Raw genomic sequence first — 26,788 nt, forward strand, 5'->3', positions numbered from 1 at the left:
ATAAATCAACATTACCCACATTCTAACAATACTACATTATCGGCCGGCAATTTATTTGCTTATTTATTGAAATTTGTTCCACGCGTTAATACTTTTTGATTTCTTTATGCACTACGTCTGTCTCTGTCGCGGATTAAACTAATAGTTTTATTAGAAAAGGACAAATATACGCTAACACGTCGGGGTCATTGTAACGATTGATTTTTGTCATCGGAATGGAAGTCATTGATAGGTTTTTTAATGGCCTAAAAAAATGGCGACAATGGCGCGCAACCGATGCAGGACGTTATTTATTACCAGTCGTAAATTGTGTTCGAAATTAAATTGATTTTAAATCCCGCTTTCCCTCTGTCTCTAATGACGTTAGTTATATTTTTCCAATATGTAATTTATATTAGATCGTCGTAATACAAAAGCGTGATTTTTGTCGTGTGTATTAAAACACAACAAAAGGAGCTTTGTGCAATTTTTTTCGTTGTTTCAAACAAAGGGGGATTCCAAATAAAACAAAGGGATAGTCTATAAAAATCTTGAATAATACAAAGAAAATCTTTGAGATATCTGTAACCGCAGTGTCCTGAGGTGCCAAAGACAATGATAATTGTTCCACATGAAATAGTATTGCCACCGACAAAAGAGGGCCGAAAAAAATACATTTTTCATTGTAAGCCATGCCCATTCAGCACAGGTGACGTGGGGCGGGCTCGGACAATGAATTGTATCAATGGACGGGCCGTTCGCTAAAAAAATAGTATCCCCGTACAAAGGAATTGAAATTAATTAACAAGGTGGGCGATTTTATTTGAAATTTGCATTTAAAAATCAGTAACAGGCTACAGCCAGTTATTTTTAGCATTATGATAGAAATCTGTAATGTTATTTGGTTAGTTTATACTCCCTAAGTCCTAACATTATCAGATTGAAAAGAAACCTTTTAATGAAATCGTAAACAAAACAATATTTTTCATGCATTTAAATTTTCAATGGCTCTACATGTTCTATGTACATCCAAAGTTCTAGTAAAATGATTTTATTTCTATTTATAAAATATATCTTTAATAATACCTACTCGTAAGCCCAAACAGCAAAAGATTAATATAACCCAGTGCTACTAAAAGCCCGGGTGCAATATTATCACAAGGAACGCGTTTATAAAAACAATCGATCCAGAGGGGATTAATACATGGATCCATTTAAATAGACAGCTGCTTGCGCGGGCGCATCCACCGTGAAATCGACGCCGATGACAAAACATGGCCTCTGATCGCAATGATAAAATTGCTTACATGCTTGCAAATTGTCTGAATAACATCTACGCATGTGAAATTCCTTTAGTAGTTCGATTAATTTGCGTCGAACATTTTAAATACGAACGTCTTTATTGTTTGCTTGTAGAAGTAATTAATCAATATTTATATTATTTATTGCTGTGTTTGTTTATAAAATGTAGTAAGATAGCTCTTATTTTTTTGTAAAGTCTGTAAGTAATTATGATAGAGCGTAATATCTTGTTTTGTTTGCCTAGTATTTTTTTATAGTTTAAAAAATTAATGATACTAACGCATACGCCATTCGGTATAGAATGTAGAGTCGACAATAAAATCAGAAGTTATAACCATTGAAATAAATTACGCGGTGTGGAAGCAATAGACAAAGCTTTTGTTTCCTCGTCTCCAAAAAAATATTTAATCCAAAAACAAAGCCGGTTTTACGTCACAAACTTAAAATAAAAGGTGCCGTTTGTTCGAGGATTACTTCCCTAAGGCACAACCGCAATATTGTTCGTAAACAATAGCTTCAGGTAGCAATTTTTGCCCACCGAAATGACAATTTTATAATTGCGTATCCTATCGTGAAAGCTGAATGTATTGTAGACCTTATTGCCTTGCATTAGGATACAGTATGACTTTAAAAAATTACTGGTTCTCTGCGCGGATTCTGTGAATAGCCAAATCTTTCTGTATGTTTGAACATTAAAAGGTGAGTTTCGCGATCTTGTATTGTGAATTGTGATAATCCACATTACGTTTAAGAGTTAAGACTAACACGAGTCTATAAACACAACTTTAACTGTAAGAAAAGCTCGATTTAATCATGAAAACTGTTTGCATGACAAAAATAATTAGAATGACTCATGAACTTTTTCATCGAAAACCACAGATAACGTTTTGTCACCAATATTTGTGGACAATCGTTTATTGCCATGTTAACCACACAATACAAAAACTAACTATCTCCACCAGTTTTTTGAGCAGGATATTAGAAACGAAGAAAATCAATAATTACCTAGAAGACAACTTTACTTAATTCTGCGAAGTTATTTGGTTTAGATAACGTTAGTTTGGTGATGTTAGCTCTACATATCTGAACCGATGACCGAGTAAACAAAACGGCCAATAGACGATATAAATTATAAGAAAATCCATTTCGTTTTAACACGGGCTAAAATGGAAACAACCTTTTGACGCGACTTCGGCAAACTGAGATAAAATAAATATTTTAAGGGTGGCCGGACCTAAACAAACAGATTGGGGATTTGCTGACCGCCGATAGTTTCAATTTAATAAATTCCATCACTCATAATCTTGTTTGTGGCAAAATTTCAATAACCATAACAATAAATATATTAGATAATAATATGTGCATAACCTTATTGTATTTTATTTTATTTTTATGACTAAAATATATAACTAACACGACATGGTATACGTTTATTAAAAGTTTCTGGATGCAAGGCTCAATATTATAACAAAAACACTTTACATAACAGATGTTACTTTATAATCCCTTCACAAGTGCACTTGATAATACTCCAAAATACTTCGTTTTTCGCTCAAGGTTGGTGTTGCAAGTAATAATTAATATTAGCAGTGTTGCCCGAAGCGCGGACGCTTATCTGGCGACTTATCAGCCTGCTATATTTCTTCATTAAGGACATGCCTCCCGTCATCTTACTGCTCTGGCGGATTCAGTGTAAATACGTAAGTTATGAACTTTTAATCCTATTTAAATAAGCTTACAACTCGCGTATTGAATTAGATTGCATCGAACTTATTTTGATGTAAATCTTTGAAAGCAAGGTAGGTGAAAAATAGGTAAGATTGTACCGTGATTATAGAAGATTGAATCCGTTTTGTAAAAAGTAAGTGGTATAATTAGTAAGTGGTATAAAGTTTAGTTTCGGTTATTTATGAGGAAAGAAAATAAGATAACACGTCATAGGTGTAATATGATTTTGATGCGTAAAATATATTTTTAAGGTAGGTATAATAATTAACCCAATAATTAATTAATAAACCCAAGTATATTCTCAACACAAATAAACTCGTTAAGTGTTCTCAATTTAAACACTGAAACAAAAGAAATGTTAATACTAGCAATAATTGTAAATAAAGATTTCTTTAATCCAGTCTTTGCATTCAGACATGACGCGTGTTCAAATTGAAAACAAAGAGTTTCGAAGACAAATCCTCGGCTTACACTAATGCTAAAGTGGTTTGTAATACTATTGTTTTTAAGGAATTAAAAGTTCTTTGTGCTCTAGGAATTATATCTGTGAAATCGTTCATACTAGGCACGTATCAACTAATATATTCGATAGGCGCTTCCCAGAATCAAAAACAGTAGCTTACACGGAAAGCGAAACAAACTTATTTTTTTCCTCAACCACGTATAAAAACTACACGTAATTTATCAAATAAAATGACAGCTTTGAAAGGGCATAATTTTTGAAGAAAAATTGTAAAGAGTATTGTGTTTCATAATTAATGAAGCAAAAGGCTTTCTCGGTAACAAAATATTCTCCATCTAAGATTCGGATAGTCATTACTTGTCTCTTTGTGCGACATTCTTCTGCGCCCAGGTGTTCTTATAATTACATTGGATGATGTTGGAGAGGGACGGCTAGATGAGATTCAACGTGGGCTAGAAAACGATAGAGCATCGGCCCTTACGTTGATTGATAACTGTGACAAAAACGTAACAGATGAAAAATAATAATTATGAGATCTTTTGTTAAAGGCGTATGAACTAAAATAGGGATGTGCATTTGAGTTTTACAATGTGCTAAAATTTTATGAAATGTGGTTATATAGAATAAAAATCTAACCTTATGTGGACTTAAGTAGTCCAATACTGGAAGAGGTGTTGTTTTTTGGAAATATTAAATTAGTAATTGAGTTACTTTTATTAAATTTCCTAGCTTGAATAATGAAACCTATAGTTTTTATTTTTTAACTTTTCAATCTCATATATGCGTAATAATTTCTTAATCAGCTTATATGAGCATGTTTATAGTATCTACATATCTATTATCATTTTAATATTTTTTCATATCGTAATTTTCGAAATTAATAATTCACAAATTAATTTGATTAACAATTATAATTTTGGCAACCCTAATTTGACCCATCGCCGGCTGCGCAGTTTGCATTCATCGAAGCCTAGGTAGACAATAAGCTCAAAGCGTACGCAGGTAGATATCGAGTACCAACATTTATTTACGTTTAATTCGAGCGAGCTTTTTGAAATAAGACTTTATGTGTATGAAGATAAGGTTGTGATTAGTTTATCGAGTGTAATGTAGGGGAATGAAAAATTTGCAAGTTTGTACTTAATTTTTTTCAACTTTCATTAGCTGAGTTCGCGCTTTATGGATCAGGAGGGTTCGACGGACGTGTCGTATTGTTTCGTCAAATACATGAGAAACTTTGTCAATAAAGTTGGGTGGTATTGTTTTTTTTTCTCATCTCGGTTTATATTTCTATCTCAATTTATTTAACTGTACGTTTTGATTCAATTTAATGAAAAATTGTTATTAAAATATATAATTGGAGCAGCAGGTATGTTTTGCTGATGATTAAAATCATGTTTGACTTTAAATTGAGATAAATATTGGATAGGTAACTTGAAATTACTTATAAAACAAATAATTTGTGTAATTTAAGTATTTTTAGGAAATATATTACAGTTCAAAAACGTAAGAGTAGGTACTGATATTGTAATTGTGGTTGTGATTATATATCTAACAAACATTTTGCTAATTTTTATAATATTCCAATTATTCATGATCTAACTTTTGTCTGAAACAATTTAGCTTGGTTAGGAGGCACGCAACCGTTTTACTTTGTCGGTGATTCACAAAGAGCCATCCCATCCCTGTACGCTTTGCTTAGCGAGTTATTGCTAATTACTTTACAGGTATCGCAAATTTAAACTACAAAAGTAAACGCTACCTTAAGATAACATCAGCATAATTAGAAACGTTAACAGCCGAACGTATCGAGCCGTATACGAAAAACTAATTTAATAGATCCCGACTTTTTGTAACAATAGGCCATCGAAAGTTTTAAAGATCATTATTTGCAGAGATTAATTACCTCTAGCGTGGTCCTATCGCCACGACCGATCGATATAGTAAATCAATTTAATCTAATTAAAAGCATTACATGTTTTTTGTTCAGTAACGAAACAAGACGAGGTATTAGAAGATGAATCGTGGAGATTAGGAGGTGAGGCTTCGCCGGCGGGTCACCGATCATATCTCAGTGGTACGTCAAGCCGTCCATCCGATGTCGAGTTTCACTACAAATTATTTATACAGTCTAATTTAATTTAAGTCCCCTGACCTTTAGTTGATGCACTTGGCTCTGGAAAAAACCTCTCGAAGCACTCCACGTGACTCATGCAACATTCATGCCTCTTATTGTATTACGTTAGGGACCGAATTAAGTGTCCGACACTGCGATGTTACGCGGATGTTTCTAGTATCATTTCGTATTACAAATTGTCTATTGTGAGTCTGATAAATGTATAATGAATTGATTACTGAATCTGGGCGATCGTAAAGTGAATCGATAACATTATGATTGCGAAATAACGTTCGATATTACCTTAGCTGTATAATGTTTAAAACTTTATGGGATCGAGCGCTTTTCGTGAATTGTTGTAGGAATAAAATATTATCTGCAATTGTTTTGCTCTTTAACAATTTATATTCTACTCATAGAAATATAGCGTTTCCTCGGTTGCTTATGGAAAAATTACAAGTAAAAATGTTGAAGCAATGTGTGTTATTTGTTATGAGCTTGTCTATATTAGAGTACTTTTTAGTAGTGACTTGAGGATGTGTTGGCCTTGCAAGCGTCTCGCCACGCAGTCTACGGCGGAAGTTTACGACCGACCGCCAGCCACTTTTATTGGCTACCTCGCATCGAAGCCTCCTCACAGCCTCCCATTCACTCCAAGAAATACACTTTTTTATTGCTCTGTCACTTGGGTAATTTATTGACAATGAACACACGTGCATTTCTATTAATATTTTATGTCGCACGAGTTTTTATGCGGTCGCGTCCGAGCCATTGTTGGACAGGACGAGCAGTCAGTTTTATGTCCACTCGGAAACGTTTAATTGATGGTATTCAAATTAATCATATTACATCACTATTCAACACAAAACACGATCGTTATGTCGAGCTAAAAACCATTATATATGTTCCATAAATACATGTGAATAATACATGTTTATTCAAGAGCTGAATTGAATAAAGATAGTCGATTTTGCGTCATCAACATTGTAGGTAAATTAAAGACTCTTTGTTTCTCTATTTATGGGATTTAAGGAACGGCATGTGTCCCGCTAATTACAGTTTTTAATGTTAATCGAATGATCGTATGACTGACACCAGGCACATAAAGTATGCTCCTGTCGCCTTAAAAGTCTCGTGCGGTTTTTCATCGTCTGACGTGCAGACTTTCGAAATTGTATCCGAAATAATGACAATTCTTTCCAGCCACAGCTTCTCCATAGACGGCGAGGACGACTCACATTACATATAACTTATTTAAAGGTTTGTGGGAACTTTCGTTTATAAAGATAGGTATAGATTTCATTTATGTGACACGCTTAAAATTTCTCCAGCTATCGAACAACCTCTATGTTCCAAATCTATTGAGCTGTACATGAATTTGTAACTAATTATTGTTTTTAAGAAGCCGGTGCGTTTTATTGGACATATAAACGTTTTAAGTCGAGTGTAGAGCGGTGAAATGGCAATCTTCGCCGCGTGGTCAACCGCTCGTTCCCTCGTAAATAACTCGAGACAAAGTGCTCGAAATACCGCAGAATGTGTGCTGTATAATTAACAGTTATATCAGTTATGGGCAGTATTTCACTTGAGGGCTCCCAGAACAATAACACCGCTGTTTGACATACGCTATACCACGCTATACGCTGTAGCCAAGTGCCTAAAACGATGTATTGTTTAATGCGATATTGTTATTTAATTATAATTGAAGAACTGTATTGTCGTGTTATTTCATAGATGATTCTTTTGTACCGGATAAATGAGGCATACTATTGATGATAAAACGTTAATAGAACATTTTTAATGATTCTATTAAGCCTTTATAAGTAGGAACTCAGTTATTCTAGAATAATATTTTATACCGACATGGTAGCATTTATAATCAATAAGAGTATATGAGGACAAGATACCATTAATCTTACAGTTATTACTTACAGAATGACCATATTTTTACAGTTGATACATACCTGGAAAATACAAAAATAACATTATTACGTGTTCACACACAAACGAAGAGAAACAACATGATACCACATAAAAACAAATTACAGACGTATCGAATATACAGGTTTTGATTTCACAGACATTGTACAGTTTATATATTACTTCCGCGCTAAACCTATTTTCTTTCAAGTGTCAGTAACTATTAGAAGTGAATTTCATCGGATAATTCTAATAGAGCTGTCGTCGGGGAAAATCTCTATTACATACAAGATTAAGAGGAGGAATCGTCGGTATGCGCCGATCGACACGTAGCGGAGATCGTCGCGGGCGCATTCCTGTCTTTTTCATAGCATTCCCGGTACCGTCCCGCGAGTCTAATTGCACTTAATTTCTACTTCGTGCCACTCTTAATGGGTCTCGCTTTTTTAAATTGCCACGAGGACTACGGGCATCATTGTATCAACATTTAGAGGTTTGTAAACATCTTAACCGAGTGATGTTTTTGAGAATTCTAGCCAAATACGTCGAACAATTGCTTGTGTGATTGTTTTTATTGCGCGCCGTTTGGTGGCCGTTGTGCATCCTTATTAGACACCTAAGATAAATATTCATCGTCATGTTTCTTTATTTCATAACTGTGTGTTGTTCGACATGTTTTATTGATGATTTATTATGGCTTATAGTTTATAATTAGTTTATTTAGTATGTACCTAATACCTATAGTTTAACGAATCTATAGTGTTAGTTTAAAATAATATGTCTTAATATAAACGTTGCAATGTAGAGTACCTAGATCTACTTAGTAAATTGGTAAATCAATCATCGAGAAAAATACAGACTCCATTCAACTGGTTTACGTGTAAATGTAGTGTGAATATGAAGCAAATAAAATGCAAAAGTTTCGGATTCAGCATTATGATGGGAACAAAGTAACGAGGCGGGCTATTAAGAGGCAAGCCGTAGAGAACATCTCACGATCGCTTCTCATTACAAATTATGGACGCATTCTTAACTCACTATTAAACAAAGAGAACTTATTTACAGAAGAATGCAATTAATATGTTGTGGAGCGTAAGAAATACGAAATGACAAATTGCACCACGTTGTGTAATGATAATTCGCTATTGGATACTCGCTTTGTTTGGATTTACGGAGATTTATAATGTGAACCAAAGAAATAGTGCTGAAGAGAATTACTGCTATTTGCCTGCCACAAGGTATTTAAGGCTACAAGATATTTAAATATTGATTAGGCTCGGAACACGTTTAAGTCAGTCAATGCTCATTTTCGTTAAGATGATAAACAGAATCAATTGTAACTGTATCGAATGGTTAACAATAAAAAAGATCTGTAACAGATATAAAATGAAACAATCATGACATGAAAGTTCACTCGTCCGTTAGCACACGGCACACAGAGAACAGCGCACAGCGCACAGATGTCACGGTGTGGCACCTCAAAACAACCTTTGTACTCTTGTTACCGGCGACCACCCGATAAGAATAGACACAGAAATTCCACAAGCGCACGTCGATTATACTCGTAAGTGAAAATAAAAGATTGTTTATAGAGTTTGAAGAAGACGACATGACAATAGATGACGGTGATTGCCCGAGACCTCGCCGCGACCGCCGAATCAATCCAAACTAGTATTTAACGCGAGAGATTTAGGGTTCATTAATTTAAAGACCTAAAGAACATGTGACTTTAAAGAGATGATTATGAAAAGTGGGGGCGTGATGTGCGAGAGGGACGGGTGTATGGGCGCGAGCGGGACGCGCGTAGAGCGGGGGTCACCGGCGTGATGTTAGGTCAGCCACTTTTGCACCTCGCCATAACAACGCGTCTCAAATTATTATAGACGTTTGATAAGTGTTGCGAGATTGTTACTCTACGATGTTAATTAAGTGTTTACCTTTGCTGTAGGTAAAGACTGATTCACTTTAATTGATCTTACATGTAGATTGTAGAGCTTTCGTATGCCACGAAACATAGGAAGCATTAGAATTAAAAAAGTTGTAGAAACGTGGATTATTAACCTGATTTATTATTCCGAAAACATAAAGCTTTTGCTGGTTTGTAAAGAGGGTATAAATTACGGATACGTACTGTAAATAATTTAGTGTGTTTCAAGGAAAGAAACTGCGCCAAGAAAACGCTCCGCTCTACATTGACGTTATTAAAAATGTATCCGATGATGAGTAATATTTTATTACGTTTTTATGCTAACCAAAATAGCGCCAATAAAATAATGTTAGCGTAATAACGATTTATATCAATAAAACTTGTTACGACGTCAGTCAATAAAGCAAATCTGTACGTTAAAACAACTAGATTAAGGATAAAAGATTCAGCTGCACTGAAAGGCGGCTTTAATGCGTCTTAATGCTTATTTTATGTTTCTTACACAAGACGGCAACCGTTTAACGTTCGTCTAAGCGTTCTCTATCTGAGGTTATTAAATCCACGGATGTACAGACACAAATTATGAATACGAAATAAATCAACGGGGTGATCGTAAAACAGTTTATGTTTTGTTCTGGCGTTACGATTAGATTCAAATTGGCCCAGATCTGTTTGCGAATAACACTTGCGTATGCAATATTATTTAGTCGTAAAATTTACATTTTAATAAGTGTTTTGATGTTCCATGTTAAATGTAGCCGTTTTTTCCTTGAATGCTTTTACGATTATTTGAAGATGAATGTCCAACAAATTATAATAAATCAATGGTTTTCATAAATATTATGCCTATTGAAAAAAGTCTATCTACATGAATATAGATTAATAAAAATAAAGATTAGTACTAGACTTGGTACTAGACAAAAGTGTTATTGTTTTGCCATTGCAAAAAAATATTTAACCAAACTTTGAAAGATCTATAAAATACAGTTTATTAGCAAATGGATGATAAAAGATCGCGTTAGAATTTAATAAAACATTATGAAAACTCGCATTAGTGGGGTGCAGTCAATGATTTGATAGATGTGCTGGGAATGAGTCGCACTGCTGTCGGATATTAAACGCATCGAGATAACGAAATTGAACGCTATTAGATAGACTAAATTGTGTAGAAATTTCTTATTTTTGGCAAAAAATAACGAAGTCATTGCGTGCAGTATAAAGAAAACCACGTTGTGTATTTTAAATATTTACTTTAGTGTGCAGAATGCAAACAAGAGATATTTTTTTAAATTTTCTATTTATTATCTTGTATAGGTATATCGCAATTCATCTCTATTTTTATCGATTTTAAATACGTGGAATGAATTATTAACGCTCTAAGATATTTACTTTTGGCACTAAATAAAATAAATACCCAAGATATCGAATAAATTCAACCCTAAACCGAGAATGAAACCAAAAAAGCATCAAATTAAAACTCAAATTATAACATTGATTAAGCATCGCATTTCAATATGGAGGACATAAAAACCTCCGAGTCATTCCTTAAAACATACAAATAAATGGATGAACATAAAAAAGTTATCAAAACCTGAACGAATACAATGACAACTGCACGCTGAATCGGTCACAAAAAACCGATTTTGGACAAAAAACAACAATTAAAAACTCCGAATCGGCTGCCCAAAGAAATATTTTGAATACGCTCGCCATGGTACCGTTTTTTATCCGAAAGGGCTCTACACGTGTCCGCTTGTCGTCTTTATTGGGATAGACCAATTAATAACGTCTAATATAGAAAATAAATAACATTAATTTCAAGTTCAATATTATTAGTATATAACATATAAACAACATGAAACAAAACTGAGAAGAATACATTTTAATACTCTACGGTTTTTATTTACATTTTATATGCTTTTTTCTATCAAAACTACAGCATTCTTTATCCATTCATATTGAAGTCTCTACAGTCTACATATTTTTGTTTCATATTGAAGTCTCTACATATTTTTGTATTTAAATTTAATGTATCTATAAATATTGTCCAGAACAAAATATGGCAATCTCCATTAAAAGAGTTGCGTTATAAAAAACTTCTTAGAATATCTATAATTTATGATTTTTTCATAATTTACTATTTAACACAATATGCCTAGAAACAGAGCATTTGCATAATATAAATTAATAGTAAAACGTATATCTAGCTTTCGTCTGATTAGGCAAAGGGTCGTTAAAGAATCGTCCATCCATCGTCTTCGAAGAATCTTATCTGGTACTATTTGCAAACGTTCAATCGATACACAGTTGAGTGATTGAGACTGAGTGCTCGCTCGTATTGACAGTCCACTGCATTCTATGTAAAATATGAAAGACTGCTCCTTGGTACTGATGCAGAGATAGCGTGGATGCGGCATTTGATAATGAATACGGGATGAACAAAATTGGATTACTGCTGCTTTTCATTTGAGGTGACCATGTTACGATGAATTTTAGTTGAGCTTTTATATTATGTATTCTATGTCTATGATAATACATATATAGATTAACCAGTTCTTGCGTTCTCTCGTTAAATATGTAGAGAAACATGTGTAGGCAGACCTATTTGTTTTAAATTCGAAGATCATAAATCGTGATACGTATAGATGTGTAGACGAATAACCAACAATAGATTTAAATGTTAATGTTTGTCATCTGCGTTTAAAATATAACGCGTGGAATCTTTTCTCAATGGAAAAAAACACAATCACTATCTTAGAAGCACATCGCTACAGCCATGTCACGTGTCAATTACAATAGCTAATACAATGCGATATTTCATTCTGAAACGGCTAATGGATTATTAATAGCTCTTATCACCATCGGAATTTCTGTCACGCGTTGTCACTCGTAAAAAAATGTCACGTTTTCGTACATTGCGCATCCAATAATTGGTGATTCCGTGCAGATATAGCTTCTGACCATAGGCTGATTGAATTATGGTTGCACTATACCTGATTAATGCGACATCCACCTTTGACGTTGTATTGTGTGCTCGGATCTGCATCGACCAATAAGATGGAAAAAGAATACTGACCACGGAATATTTGTCCGTTGTGTATTATAATGAACGTCTAGATGTGCGCTGGGAAACGTGCCGGCGATTTAATCGTTTTTTGTATATTATTAATGCGAAAATATATCGGTAAATAAATGTGTTTTGGTTGACTAAATAAATACCTATATTTGATAAAAACGACATCTGTAACAACGAGATGTATAAAGAAATTATAATTTAAATATATTAATTAATACCCTACAAATTTTTATTTTATGACAAAGGAGATCGAATTCCGAGAAAATGTGTTAAATTGTAAACGCGTATTAATTTTAATCGATTCGAACGTTTTCCTTAAACAAAGGAAAATAAATGAATTTTTCAAAGGCCAAAAATATAAAACGATAAGAGGATTAGGCGGAGCGGAGATGACATTGGAAATTAAGCCTGTTTTCTTTTGTAATTTCCCCCTCCCCCCTTTTCACCCTAAAGCGGAGACCACGTTAAAAATGTATGTTTTCTTTTTCGTAGGGTGGTTTTGCTTCGGTAATTTTAGCGTACGTCTGCTGTATGATGTTATGTAAAGTGGAAGAGGGTTTTGACTCTGAAATTGCACTGCAATTATACTCTATCTGACTTAAATGGTTATGAGAACGAGAGTTTTCATAATACGTTATAAAAATGTTGGAAAGATTGATAAACAAAGACACAGTATACAGTTCATTCTAATGGTCCTTTTTAGAGTAAATTATAGCAGTAAAACCATCTCTACCTTTTTAATAATCTTTATTTTCGAACATAAAATGTTCGACAACTGCGATATTGCCTGCCGAGCAAAATAATTAAGTACTTAAACGCCAAAATTTCTTCTCAGCGCTTTTCTGTGGCGAGCCGCATACCGGAATATCTCAACGACGCGTCTCTGAAACCACCAGGTAATTAAAGTGATACGCGCTCAAAAACTCGCGACTCGCCTGCGCAAGCTTCGCTTACTATGCTGTTTTTGTACTATCAAACATAACGACCGAGAACGTTCTCACATTTGCCATCGAGTCCATCGATTGCTCGGTTAAAGCTAACATTCCAATCGCCGTCACAAATCTGCAATGAATAGCGCGCGAGTTACAGTATTAGGTTAGGAATCAGTAGACGATTTCCCAGATACAATGTGATGCGGTTCTGGCGGTCCAAAACACAGAAAAACCACGCGTCGATCGCGAACACAGCCAATAAATTATACTGGACTTCGAGTCTCGACACCACTCAATACTGGCGTTAAATAAAAAACATTAAGGGCTTGTCGAAATAATCTAAGGCAAAAAGTGATATTTGACCAATTTGGAGGCGACTGACGAAATGTTGATTGAAGAAAGTTAAGCCTTTGCTGCTATTTAGTTTTATGGGTAGGTACCCATCTAACAATAATAAAATATCGTTTTGTTGATAATCTACTAGATATATCTTCATGTTACAAAGCTGTTTAATCTGTAGTCTTTTCTATTAATCGATGTTTAATAAAAGCACATACTTATTATATTATAAAAGACAGCCTTTCAAAATCTTTAAATCATAAATAGAACTAAAAATAGAATGCAATATAATAAATCTCGTAGCGCTGTTCAAACTTCCAACATACGCGACATGAGAATTCAAATGACGTCCAAGAAAATCTGAATTAGTATTCTAAAATGCAATTTCATTGCTGTATTTTCAGCTAGGGGGGTCGGGGGTGGTCGGTACATATTCATCTTGTTAGGTATGCGCCCGGATGCGCTGGCTTCAGCAAACACAATAAGAGCCTTACCCCACCCTCCCCCTACGCTTATGGAAAACTTATTAGAGCGCGGCCCGCCGGGGAATCCTTTTTCCTTCGGTAAATATTTGAGGGAGAAATTAAAATTTGACAACGGACGTTCTTAGATAGGACCGTGCTATATGCCCGTACGTGATATTTGAGGCGTAAAATGAAATTTCGATTCAATTTAGACGCTCGCCTTCGCCGCACTATCCCTTTGTAATTTTCATTTTGTATGTATTATGCAAAAGTAATGTATGTGAGTAATTCATAAGACGCTTTTACTATACAGTTAAATGTAAACTCGAAGGATTAACAGAACATTTTCAGAGATCGCTGGAAAAGTAATGTTATTTACAAAAAAGAAATAATGCGAGTCGTAAAACGTTTTCTTGCGACGGCAGAGAGCAACAAACAATAATTCACACGTAAGATCAATGTAGTGAAAAATGAGAAAGCTTCCAAACGTGCGCCGCATTCGCCTTACATCCCCTAACAAATGAGTTCCTATATACGTCTATATACTTGGCTTATTTCACTGAAATTAGCTCCCATTTCGGTCGTACAATGAAAAATTGAAATCGTTTTACGACTATCGAACGTGAATATGTTTGAGTTCATGTTCACGTGTTTGGATTTCAATTTTTTGTTGGATTAAAGAACGCTCTACATATTATGTTTTATATGAATATCGAAGTTAAAATATAGTAACCATAATAAAAACTTATTTCACATGCTGTAGGTATAAGAATAATTTAAATCAACCAATACAGTAAGTAATTATAATATTTATACAAGCTAAAAGCGTTTCTTGGCATCCACCCCACGAATCATACTTGTATCTCAAACTGATCACACATGAGCACAATAAGAGCGAATTCCCTGTATCATGCAGCGGTATTTCCTTAAAAGCTTATATAACATTAAGGGGTAATGTCTTGGCAGTAATTAAAGGGGGGTTGCGGAGGCTGTGCGGCTGGGCGTGGTTGGCGCATGCGCAAACTGTTTTAATTATAACAAGAGAAGTGATCGGCGCCTTGCTTCATTAGGGAGCGCGATTGTTTGGCCCACGATTGGCTCTTAGAGTAGGTATTCGGACTTCTATTTACTTGGATACGTGTGAGTTGTTATATTTAGTGAGGAATATAGTAAGTATTAGTAATTGATTGTGCGTTGTTTTGTAGTCAATATGTTTTGATGATATGATTAGGATGTTAATGCGAAGTTAGTTAGGTAGCCTCTTGTGAATCAGCTTGGCAGGTAAATAACCAAACATGTACACTCTCTTATAAAAAAATGTTGCTATCAGCAGCGTTTAAACAAATATATGAGATATTTTTCTTGTTGTACGAGTATAACTTTGAATGGAATTGTAATACATATAAATTATAAAGCTCTATTTTTAGGTACATCAATACACAAATTTACATTGGACTTTAAATATATAATATACGTTTGTGATTCAAATGAAATAGACGCAAATTCTCAATAAGGCGGATTTGAGCTGAATAAGATAGAGTTGGGGTGATATATGTCGCATTACTATAAGTCGGCTAATAAAATAGGCATGAACTTGACGGATTCGAGCCAAGTGACAGGGGATTTGTGTTTTACCAACTTTATACAGAGCCTCTTATGTAATGTTTTGTAAGCTATATAGAAATTGTTTATTTAAGTTTTAGTATATACACAGACAGACATTTGGAATAAATTGTAAAGAAAAAAATACGAACAAAAGTTCCACTCATGAGAAAAATTACGCATATTACATCCCAAAATATTTCATAAAATGGAAAAAAATCATCCATTTAACCGCAAGTTAAGTTACATTGTTTGTGAAATTCAACAATAGTGGAAAGAATTGCATGCGACATTAGTAAATTCTATTAAAATCTGGCAAAGAATGTAATACAAACGGCAACGGTTCCAACTGATCCCGAATCAATGAATTCGATTCACGCGTCAGTCGACACTAAAACTGCTCTTTCTAAGACCCCGTTGTCATAGCAAAAGGAATGTCTTGTGGCATATCTATAGTCCTTTTCAGCTATGATGATTCCTGTGACACTTCATCGTGTTCCGAATTACGTATTTTATGTTTAAAACGCCAAAATAATTTTATTGCATAATATTTTTATTTTATGGCGGCATTATTACCAAAAATATCGAAATGAAACATCTTAAGCTTATAAATAAAAAACAGTATTGTTTAGTTTAATATAATGAAAAATAAAATAAAATAACACACAAATATAATACCTACGCAATTCGTGTACATGAAATGGATCGTTGAAAAATCATAGAGTTGGAAAATCATATAATCGGCGCCCATCTTGTGATCGTTTGTCAATCGAGTCAATCGTCTGTACGAGTGCGTCAGCCTTGTATACAAGTTGCATTTTTATATTGATATTTTACGTTGTATTCTGTTATTGTTACTAATTGTTATTGTTGACTTTTTGTTGCTGTTGTTTGCTAAGTTTCCTTAGTTAATTGTTGGCGAAATGCCGAAAAAACTAATTTTGGTACTTTATTCAAATCGATTTCATTTCCATATAAAATATTATCGACTATCGGAAACAATTGATATGATTTCAGTAAAGACATCTCTACACGTGTCAAAAATCGATGTGTCACAGAAATCATCTTAGCTGGAAAGGACTATAAATAGTATGATTTAAATAAAAAATCATAGCACGCGACGAGCCTTCATGTAAATCGTAACTTCTAAACCACCTCACGTAGGGAGGAAGGGTGCATATATTTTTGATTTGTTCTTGCTTAGCCAATTTTGCCGTCTATTCTTCATCTCTAACGATAATTTCAAAAGAAAATAAATGTAAATTATGTTAGAAAAGTACGCGGGGATAGCGAACAAAACATCAATTGCAATGTTTATTTGTAAAATAATATTTAATATATTTAGTGTTACGAAATATGTATTGTATGAAATAAAGCGGATGTTTTTATTCAAAATGAATGACCGGGATACCATTTATCTACGTGTCGCAAAGTCCGAAATTATGTCTCAAAACATATTCCAATCTCCGAGATATGAATCTCGTTTGTTATTTTTCTTAACCATTTTAGCATTCACTACGCAACCCATCCGACATGCCTAATGCCCTTTATATGTTCCTATATAATAAGGAAAAACGCTGCGAAATGAGAAAAAAATGTCAATGATTGAACGTCATACCTTTGGGAATAAATTTCGTAAAGGGGCGGGTTAGGATCTCATAGTAGTATCAGCAATTTGATTTTTCCGAATAATGTACATTATTCTTTAGAAAGTAATGTTGTTAGACGGTAATAGGATGTAATGTTATTATAAGCTTATTAAATAGATACGTGCTTTTAATATTCGAAGGTATTTTATTGATAACGAGCTTTGACAAGGAAATGGTTTTGTAAAAATACGTACGAGAACTGCATTTACGGTATCTACCTACTTATAGATAAGTATAATAATGATACTATTAGGAAATAAATTGAATATTCTTGAACCTTATATTTTTATAATATAACATTTTAAGTATACGAGAAAATAAGAACAAATATATAGGAATCTGTTAGGGTGTATTACTGAAATAATTACAGTTTACAAAGTGGACCTTTTATCTCCTTTCTCTTATCGCTGTTTGCCCAATTTATCTTCAGAAATGTCTCTTTTACGAGCTCTCCCCTAAAATAGTTTGCTAGTTTAGTTAAGGACAAAATCTTTATTATTTAAGAAAAAACGAACATTAGAATTTCGACCCTTAATAACAGTTTTCTTATAAAATAAACCTTGAAGTTCTAAGTTGGTAACTAGTATAATTTCCTAGTAGAATCATGCAAAGGTAACGTATAATTGAATATAATGAGGTACTTTGATAAGAAAGCCAATATGTTATTTATTTATCTCTGATTCTTTATAGAAATAATAAAATGAACGAAATAATGTTTTTAAATAGGTTCATAACAAGTTTATGATATAGGAGTAAGTAGAACTCAGTCTCGACAATGAAATTAATTTCATGTTTCCATTGGAATTATTTATGGGTTCGAATAAGCAATAAACGTATACCGATAACATGTACTTGCTTACGATCGTTAAGACCGTGGATTTATCTAAAAAGAACAAAAATGTCCCCGGGTTAACCCTGGCCGTCGTAAACGAGCCGAGCGGTACTGCGCGAGGCGAGGGCGAGCGACAACAAAAATACTTTATTTATATGCTAATGTAATTTATATGACGCTTAATGTTTCGTGGCTGGTAACGCACGATTTCGATCCGTTCTTTCAGAGGGTTAAACGAGATGGGAAATGGAGCTGTCTGCTGCTGAAATTAAGGCAGTATTTACTGTGACGGAAGTGTCGTGTGTCGATACGATTATGAATGCGCGGTAGGAGGTAGATCCCATCCCAGCTTCTTTGGAGGCGGTGGGAGGAAGCTAGCTCCGGGGGAATCAATAAAAATACGCGAGAAAAGCGTTGATTATACAACGGAAATTTGGGGAGAAACGGCTCTTTCAATAATTCAAAGTTACTTATACTTACGTCAATACTGGAATCGTTTGTGGAATGTGATAGGCGTTTAAGTATTATACCTTCTACCATTTTATAAGTAGGTTATGTGAACATACAAGTAGTACCTATTAATTGAAACTTTAGCTATTCAAACAGCCTGGTATATATAAAATCATAGAACACATTTTTGTGTATAAGAACAGTGTGATTTTGATTGTTATTGAAAACATTTTCGAAACACCTACCTACACTAAAAAGCTTACGTTTATTTTTAATTTTTTACATTTGTTATCTATTTCTCGGTAATATGTTCTGCTCCTGTATGTTTAAGAAATGCTAGTCTATACCTAACAGTACCTGATTGGTGGCTATGAACGATCTTATCATATACCCATACTTATGTATTTATACAAAAGGTATACCTGGGAGTAATGTAATGCATGCATTAGTCATTCAAATTAGACGAAAACGAGATAGTCGACGAGTGATGGACATTCAATCTTTGTATTGTATGGTATTTGCATAAAAATCCGCAACATTCAGACGGCAGAGCGCTTTTAATGCAGATTCAGGGATTGTACGAACATAAATACAATATTATACACATAAATTATATAGTGGACATGGTGAGGGTTTTTATTCTGTTACGCATGTGTATGTGCTGAGTGCGTGTGATTTTTTTTTTAGATTTTTATAGACATTACATTTTGATTATTTTTTTATATAATTATAAGAGTTAGTTTACTACCTGTAAATCAAGGTTGTTTTAAGTTTGGAACGATTTCAAATAAATACTATTGAATGACACTTAAACGCTCTAAACTCTACAGAGTTGAGTAAACTTGAAATCTGCTGTTGAGAGTAGCAGTAGAATTAAAATATTAACTGAATCTTCTAAACGACATTGAGATTGCCTACACCAAAACTAAAAGAAACACTAACATAACATACCTAATACATAGTACCTATAGGGGCTTTATGAATCATTAAGAATTAATATAACGAACTCAAATTTTCTATTTCAAATTGCAATCGATACTACAACCAACAAAAAATAAACATTGCTAATAGCAGTTAACATAAAAAAGGAAAAATCCACATCCGCTAACCGTAATTTTGATACCTTAATAAATATCGAAATTTATAAGGCTCGTATTAGTCTTGTAGATTTTTATTATCAAATTAGTTTTACGGCGATGTTATTGTCATTTGTCCAATACCTACCTGTCGATTATTGTTTATTTTATAGGCTTGATATGAGGGCACAGGACGATATCCCATAAAAGTGAGCATACATGTTATGCATCGATACACATTTCTCTTAAAAATCTCCATAACATTTGCCCAGCGAATTTAAGGAGCTATAAATTTAAGTCATTATAATAATAATAACAGTTGGTGTGGTATCGGGACAGGATGTTAAAACTTCTTTTGTTCGAATGTTCGTTACACGCATACCAATGATCTCGGATTATTAAGCAAGCCACATTTTTTTCAATCAACGCGTTATTATAACTAACGCTACACATGAACTTAGTTCTCTTAAGCCGCCCTTACCGCCTATATACCTATACATATATCTATAGTTGTTTCATAGGTATCTATAGATATATGTATAGGTAGGTATATAGGCGGATATAAAGGCTTACTTTGGTCTTTGACACACAAGTTACGCTTTGTTACTAGTTTCGAAATATCGAAATTTCCTCAATTTAACGTCACATATGAAAGTTGACAGATTCGTACAAAAACGAATCCCTTTCGCAAAGCAATTTAAAGTATGTTAGTAACATTAAGAGGGCTATCTAGGCGCCACACAGATCATTATACAACTGGGAACTTAAAACAACCCATCATTAGATATTAGCATAACAGCACACAGCAAAAAGCTGGCAAAATGTCAGAAAATATGCAGCGTAAGTCACCGTGTCGAATTTTAACGACAGCCGAGGGAAAGTCACACAGCCACTGATTTATTGTCGCGTTTGATAACTTATTTGATCACTTTATGATAGTAGGAAAGCTCATAAGGCACGTCATGCAAATCAACTGGATTAAGGATGTAACGGACGGCGCTGCGTGACAAAACGACCGACCTTTACGCATCATAACGGGACAGAAATTATCCAGCCGCCACGGAAATGACAAGAAAATCACCAATGGCTTTCAATGCTAAATCAAACTTATTACACCTCTATACACAGTACAGTACACACGTCGCACATTCAAACATTAAGCTATCTCTATTAGTTAATGTGACTTTCGAATACGTATTTATATTTCATCGGCAAAAGCAATCACAGTAATTGTACGATCGAGGTGTAAAGAACCCATTATGAAACTCATGACTCATTTACGCTTAAAATAGAATTAAATTTTAGCAGCAGTTGGACTCGTATCACGTTTATAATAAGAATAAGTTAATTTAAATAAAATGTACGAATTAGCATGCCAGTGTGCGCGCGGATCTTTCCATTGTTTTCGCTAAATGACATCAAAGTTGAGGCGGCAGTGTGTATTTAGCATGTAAAATGAAATTGTTGAGTTTTCTAAGAAATATGTAATGTAAGCTCAACAGGTGTACCTACTGCATGGAGTAATCAGTCCGCGGAGATCCGATACGGATTTACCTTTGAAATGTGCTAAATGCAGCTCAACGGCATGAACGAACATAGCGATACGACGCGAAGTGATTTCTAATTATTGCTTAAACATTTAATAGATTGCGTTGCTCGTGACCACAATCGCTGTAAATTATTTGAAACGTCACAGATGTGTAAATTAAATAACAGCCTACGAAATAGTGCTATTTGGCAATAAATTTAAATAACAGATTTGTAACGATTCAAAGATTATATTGGAACAACTTATTTTAGATGTAATGAAATGTTTTATTGTCTATCTTACCGTCAGTAAATTATATCGATTGTTATGTAATTTATACCTTATACTATGAGCATCATCGCATGGTACATGAAACAAAAAGATAAAACACCAATTAATCATGTGACTCTTACAGTGAATTTTTTAAATAGCGTAAATTTGATAAAGATTAAAAAAAAATCGATTATTTTGGAATTTTGAGAAATTTAAGTATCTAAAGGACAAATATCACAAAGAAGGGTGGTACAGTTAATAAACAGTATAATATCCTATAATTCGAAATCCAATTTTCGCAGAGAATATATAAGCCAATTATTGTGATTCCAAAAGTTTTCTTATTAGGAATTACGCATGTATGATTCTGAAATTTTCTTTGCGCAGATGTTTGTGATTTTCGAGTTCTCAAACGAAACTTACAAGGCTTTATGTTAATCCACGTATATTAACTCGAAGGTTAGTCGAAATGACACCTGATTATTGTTTATCAGTTATGAAAAGCGACCGTCACGTTTTCTGGCAAAAAGCGTTCGAAAAACATGTAAAAGGGTAAAAAATCAGGGTGATATTAAAATAAGCTTACGTGCAGTCGCGTTCGGGCTGCAGTCACGTTTGATGGTAATGACAAATTTGTGACCATTGTTATTGTTGACGATTTTCATCAAGGTCCGACTTTTGAACAACGGACGTGTCAATAGCACGTTTTATTGCAGTTAATTATGAAAAAATGGATCCCGTGGTAGAGTTTAAGCGCGCAAGGTCGATGATTTAGTCGTTCGGTTAATTGTCAATTAGATTACTATCTCGGGTCAGAAGAGAAATCTGTTATCGCGAAGTGCCCTCGAAGCACGGACGCGTGTAATTGCAATAAAGATATAGCAATTAAACGTTTGTTTGACGCAACGCTTAATAACTGAGTCGCTGTAATTAGAGACTACAATGCTGTCACAAATAATGCTGTAATTTATAGCTTAGACTCGCTATCACGGCCAGTCGTGTTTATAATAACGAATTTGAAAATAAGCTTTCGAAAAGCTCAGATTCACTTCCATTGCATAGTTTGATACAGTTTGCCGTTGGACGATTGAAGTAGAGCAGAAATGTAAATCAAAATAACATTAATTGTCGGGTTTATTAATTACGGCGTCACGCAGGCTCCATTAGAGGACTCATTAAGTGAATAAAGACTGTGTAAACAAAGGTGACGGGGGAATCACGCGACGATGACTTGCATTAGACCGTGGTCTTAGCTTTGTGGCATCCGTTTTGGAAAGTGAAACTCGATAAACGTGCAATTAATGGCAATTGTAGCGTTCTGTTGGTGTATTCGTGTAATAACAGTGCTGCCTTTGTTGTATCGCATCGACAAATGTTTGCTTATTGTCTTCGTAACTGGGAATTAAAGTCGCTATAGAATTATTTTGAGAAATTCGCCGTTGTGCGGTAAAAGTGGTTTCATGTTTTTAAAATTTGATAGATTGGGTATTTTTTATTGTGTACTAGAAATAGATGGTTTAGAAAGCACGTTTAGCGACAGTTGCAAAATTAAAAACAAAATTGGTGTAAATTACCTGTCTTATTAGGTAAGCAGAATGAATGATCTAAAGCTTTAAAATTATATTTGTTTCGTTGACAAAATATTATTTTGCTATCACTAAAGTAAGTATGTAGGAACTTTCAAGTCATAAGATACTGTTGCTCGATTATTGCGTTTTAAATAATAAAAATATTACTTATTTGCTTTTTGCTCTATGTACGCTAAATACAAATCACTGCTAATTCTACGTCTAAATCAATGCGATAATTAAATATTCGTATTTAATGTTTCCGCTAAGCTCAACAATCAGTGTGAGAAATCTTTACTACTAAAAGACAATCCAGTTTAATTAGAACTAAAGTTAAGTCGTAGGGCCGTTTCAAAAGTCCATGAATACAAAACTAAGGGGACATTTTGATTTGATACACTTATTGAACGTCCCGTTGCTTGCCAAATAAAAGAATTAAATAAAGGAACTGGTTCTTAGGACAAAGGGCCCTCATAATGAGCTCTGCGCTTTGTGAAGAGCCCTTAAAATCGGTGGATTGCGTTGCAATATGTTTTTTCAAGTTAAATGTAACTATTCATTGTGTTCACTTGTGTGTGACGTATGTTCATTAATTTGGCTCGTTGAGTTAGATTGTGATAAGATTGCTGGCTGTTTTGAAGTTATGATTAAAAATATAATGTAGTAAATACTCGTTTAAATGTAAATAAACTAGCTTCATCTCATAGCTTCACGTCGTAGGTATTTTGGGCTATCTAAAAAAATATCGTCTACTTTTCACTCTTTCACACATGAGTCGAATACACCATAAGTATCTGCACCTACAATCTTAGTTTTTCTCAGTACCTGATCATTGAGATCAAAATCAAATACCTAAATCATCTTGTACAAAAATAACGTTACTAGTATAAAAGTACTTACATACATAGTTAGGTATATATACGCTATTTATTGATTAGAAAATTGCAAGTATCTGTATAATATCTTCTACAAGAAATGTTTCAAAATACGAATTGTTCACTGAGAACCTAACCTAACATAACATTAACGGTTAATCTACAAAACCGTCAAAATTCTAAATTCATTTGAAAACAATAAACAAAATCACAATACCTACCCATCCATAGAGCGCTGATTAAAACTGACATGTACATCTATTGAAACAATGGACAACGATTCTCCCACCAGGGTTAGACAAGAACTTCCTTATTGCGTTAGCGTGATCGTTCTGAAATCGTTCAATCAGATAATAATCTAGTCCCGGCTCAATCCTGACTATTTAGCGCTTCGCAATGGGCTCAATTAGAGGACGACGGATATGCGGGCCCCTTCCTAGCTCTGTGGAGCGATAAAATGACGCTTCTGTGCGATTTCGTTATGGGTAAGTAAGCTTTTAATTGATTGTATTGTAATATCCATACTAATATTATAAATGCGAAAGTAACTCTGTCTGTCTGTCTCAATCACGTCGCAACTACTGAACCAATTTGCATGAAATTTGGTATAGAGATATTTTGAAACCTGAGAAAGGACATAGGATAGGTTTTATCCCGGAAATCCCTCGGGAACGGGAACTATGCGGGTTTTCTTTGAAAACGCGGGACTATGTTCTGTAGAGTACTCGGAGGATATTATAATGAATATTCAGTAATTTTAACATCAATTACGAGCTACTCAGAAATAATTTATTAATGCTGTTTGTGAAGTTTTTATCCAATTATAATAAATGACAATTATGATAGATTTGAATATTATTTACCTACACTGTAGTTTATATAGAAGAAATAGTTTTACAATAATAATATTTTAATGATTTTTATAGATAGATGTATAATAAGAGTATGATTTATTTCTTAAATTAGTTAGTAGTACTTTATGTAGTTATTTTATTAATTTTGGAATATAATTACAAACATAGCATTTAACAAGCGAGCTTTCTAAACAGAACGTTTTAATATCTGCGGTCGGTAAGCGCCATTTTAGCCGCACACACTTCGTACACTGATTCCCGCTCAAATTAGTGAGCGAGTGATTTCAACGGGGACATTAAACTAACCGTTGGAACTCCGATGTGATTTATTTTCAGTCATAAATGATTCTAATTTGTAGTAAATTTTATGTTTAATGAAAATAATGAATAAATAAGTTAATAGTAAGTTGTAGTTACTAGTAGATTTAACTAAAATAAGAAAGAAAGAAGGAAAGAAAAACATTTATGTCATTTAATGCGGAGTGTTTATTGAAATTTTCAAATTTATAATAAGTAGGTACGTAAATTGGACAAAAGCACAAATTGAGAGCCTTTTATCGACAATGCTTTTTACTATCCGTGATCCGTTTCTAAACCCTATCGGTCATCAATTTAATATTCCATAAATTGAGCGAAAAATAAACTTATTAATTTTAATATATTACTTACTTATATGCTTCAAAATTGACTATTGCGTATGCGCCAAGTCACGTGTCAACCTTTTAAAGTCAAAATAACTGTTCACAATGTATAATGAAGTTCCTCAAGATACAAAAATTTTCCACTATGAATTAATCAGAAATAAGACAAGGCAAGCCAAGAAGGTTCTCTGATTTTATGATGATGGCTAAATATGTAAAATGCATGAATTCATATTGATTTATTCTTGCTACGTGATAGTTAAGGGTTATTTAGTCACCAGTTTATTTAACTAGTGGTTTAAATTATTTAAATAATGATTCTGTAAAAAAAAAGGTTTTAATTAGTATTGTAATAAGAAATGTGTTTGTTTGTTTGTTTTTTTTTACACAATTATTATATAGGTACCATTTCAAATAACAAGAATTTTATAAGTCTTGACTTAGACTTTAGAGGTCACTTTATATTTGGAATTAAATCAACAGGTTGGTAGTTAGATAACAGAAAAAAAAATAAAAGTAAAAATCAAATGAACGAGGTAGCGGTGAATATTTTTCATAATATGAATAAAATTTCAGAGTTGGATCAACAAAAGTAAAATTTATATAACGGCTATTTGTTGGAATTAAATTGTGAATAAAATTTGTTAATATATTCTGTAGGTACCTACATCGTGATCTTAGTTTAAAATTGAAATCGTCTATCTAGTTTTGGGTAATTTTAGTTTATATTTCCAGATATATCAGTACATTTCTAAACATCAGGCAATTTTATAGTAGTTTTAAATATACTTAGTTTTATAAACTTGTTATGTTTTTGCATACCTAGGTACGAATCAAATGTAGGTAAGTTATTTATAGACTAAGTAGGTATAGAGCTCGCTCTAAGCATTCTAGACATAATATGTGAGGCATAGAATATTTCTGTAAATCGATTGCATTATTGAATAGTATGATCTCAAAATAGCATGATTATACCTCGTAATAAAAGCTGAACTTTTGGTACTTACATATTATACATTTTTGACAGTAGCACAAAACCCTCACAATATTATAATACTTAATTAATAAATAATAATTTTATATTAAACTAGCGATCCGCCCCGGCTTCGCCCGTGGTACATTTTTACGTTTTCTCTCCATAAGAACCATCCTCGTACTTCAAGAGATGTAATAAAAAAAGAATTAACGAAATCG

The 26,788-nt window shown here is 33.6% G+C and overlaps 1 protein-coding gene across 2 annotated transcripts in view; it reads right to left on the reverse strand.

The window, feature by feature from the left end:
* LOC123694179 (zinc finger homeobox protein 4) overlaps nucleotides 1-26,788 on the reverse strand; it is a 102,208-nt gene that overhangs the window by 23,835 nt on the left and 51,585 nt on the right. The window contains exon 5 of one of the 2 annotated variants that reach the window (XM_045639525.1): nucleotides 21,724-21,729. The exons of the other annotated variant lie outside the window; for it this stretch is intronic. Coding sequence (XP_045495481.1) covers nucleotides 21,725-21,729 — 5 coding nt within the window. The 3' untranslated portion in view covers nucleotide 21,724. The remainder of the gene's footprint in view (nucleotides 1-21,723; nucleotides 21,730-26,788) is intronic. 2 annotated transcript variants of the gene reach the window in all.

Source organism: Colias croceus, chromosome 9 (assembly GCF_905220415.1).
Source record: "Colias croceus chromosome 9, ilColCroc2.1".
NCBI classification, from domain to species: Eukaryota; Metazoa; Arthropoda; class Insecta; order Lepidoptera; family Pieridae; genus Colias; species Colias croceus.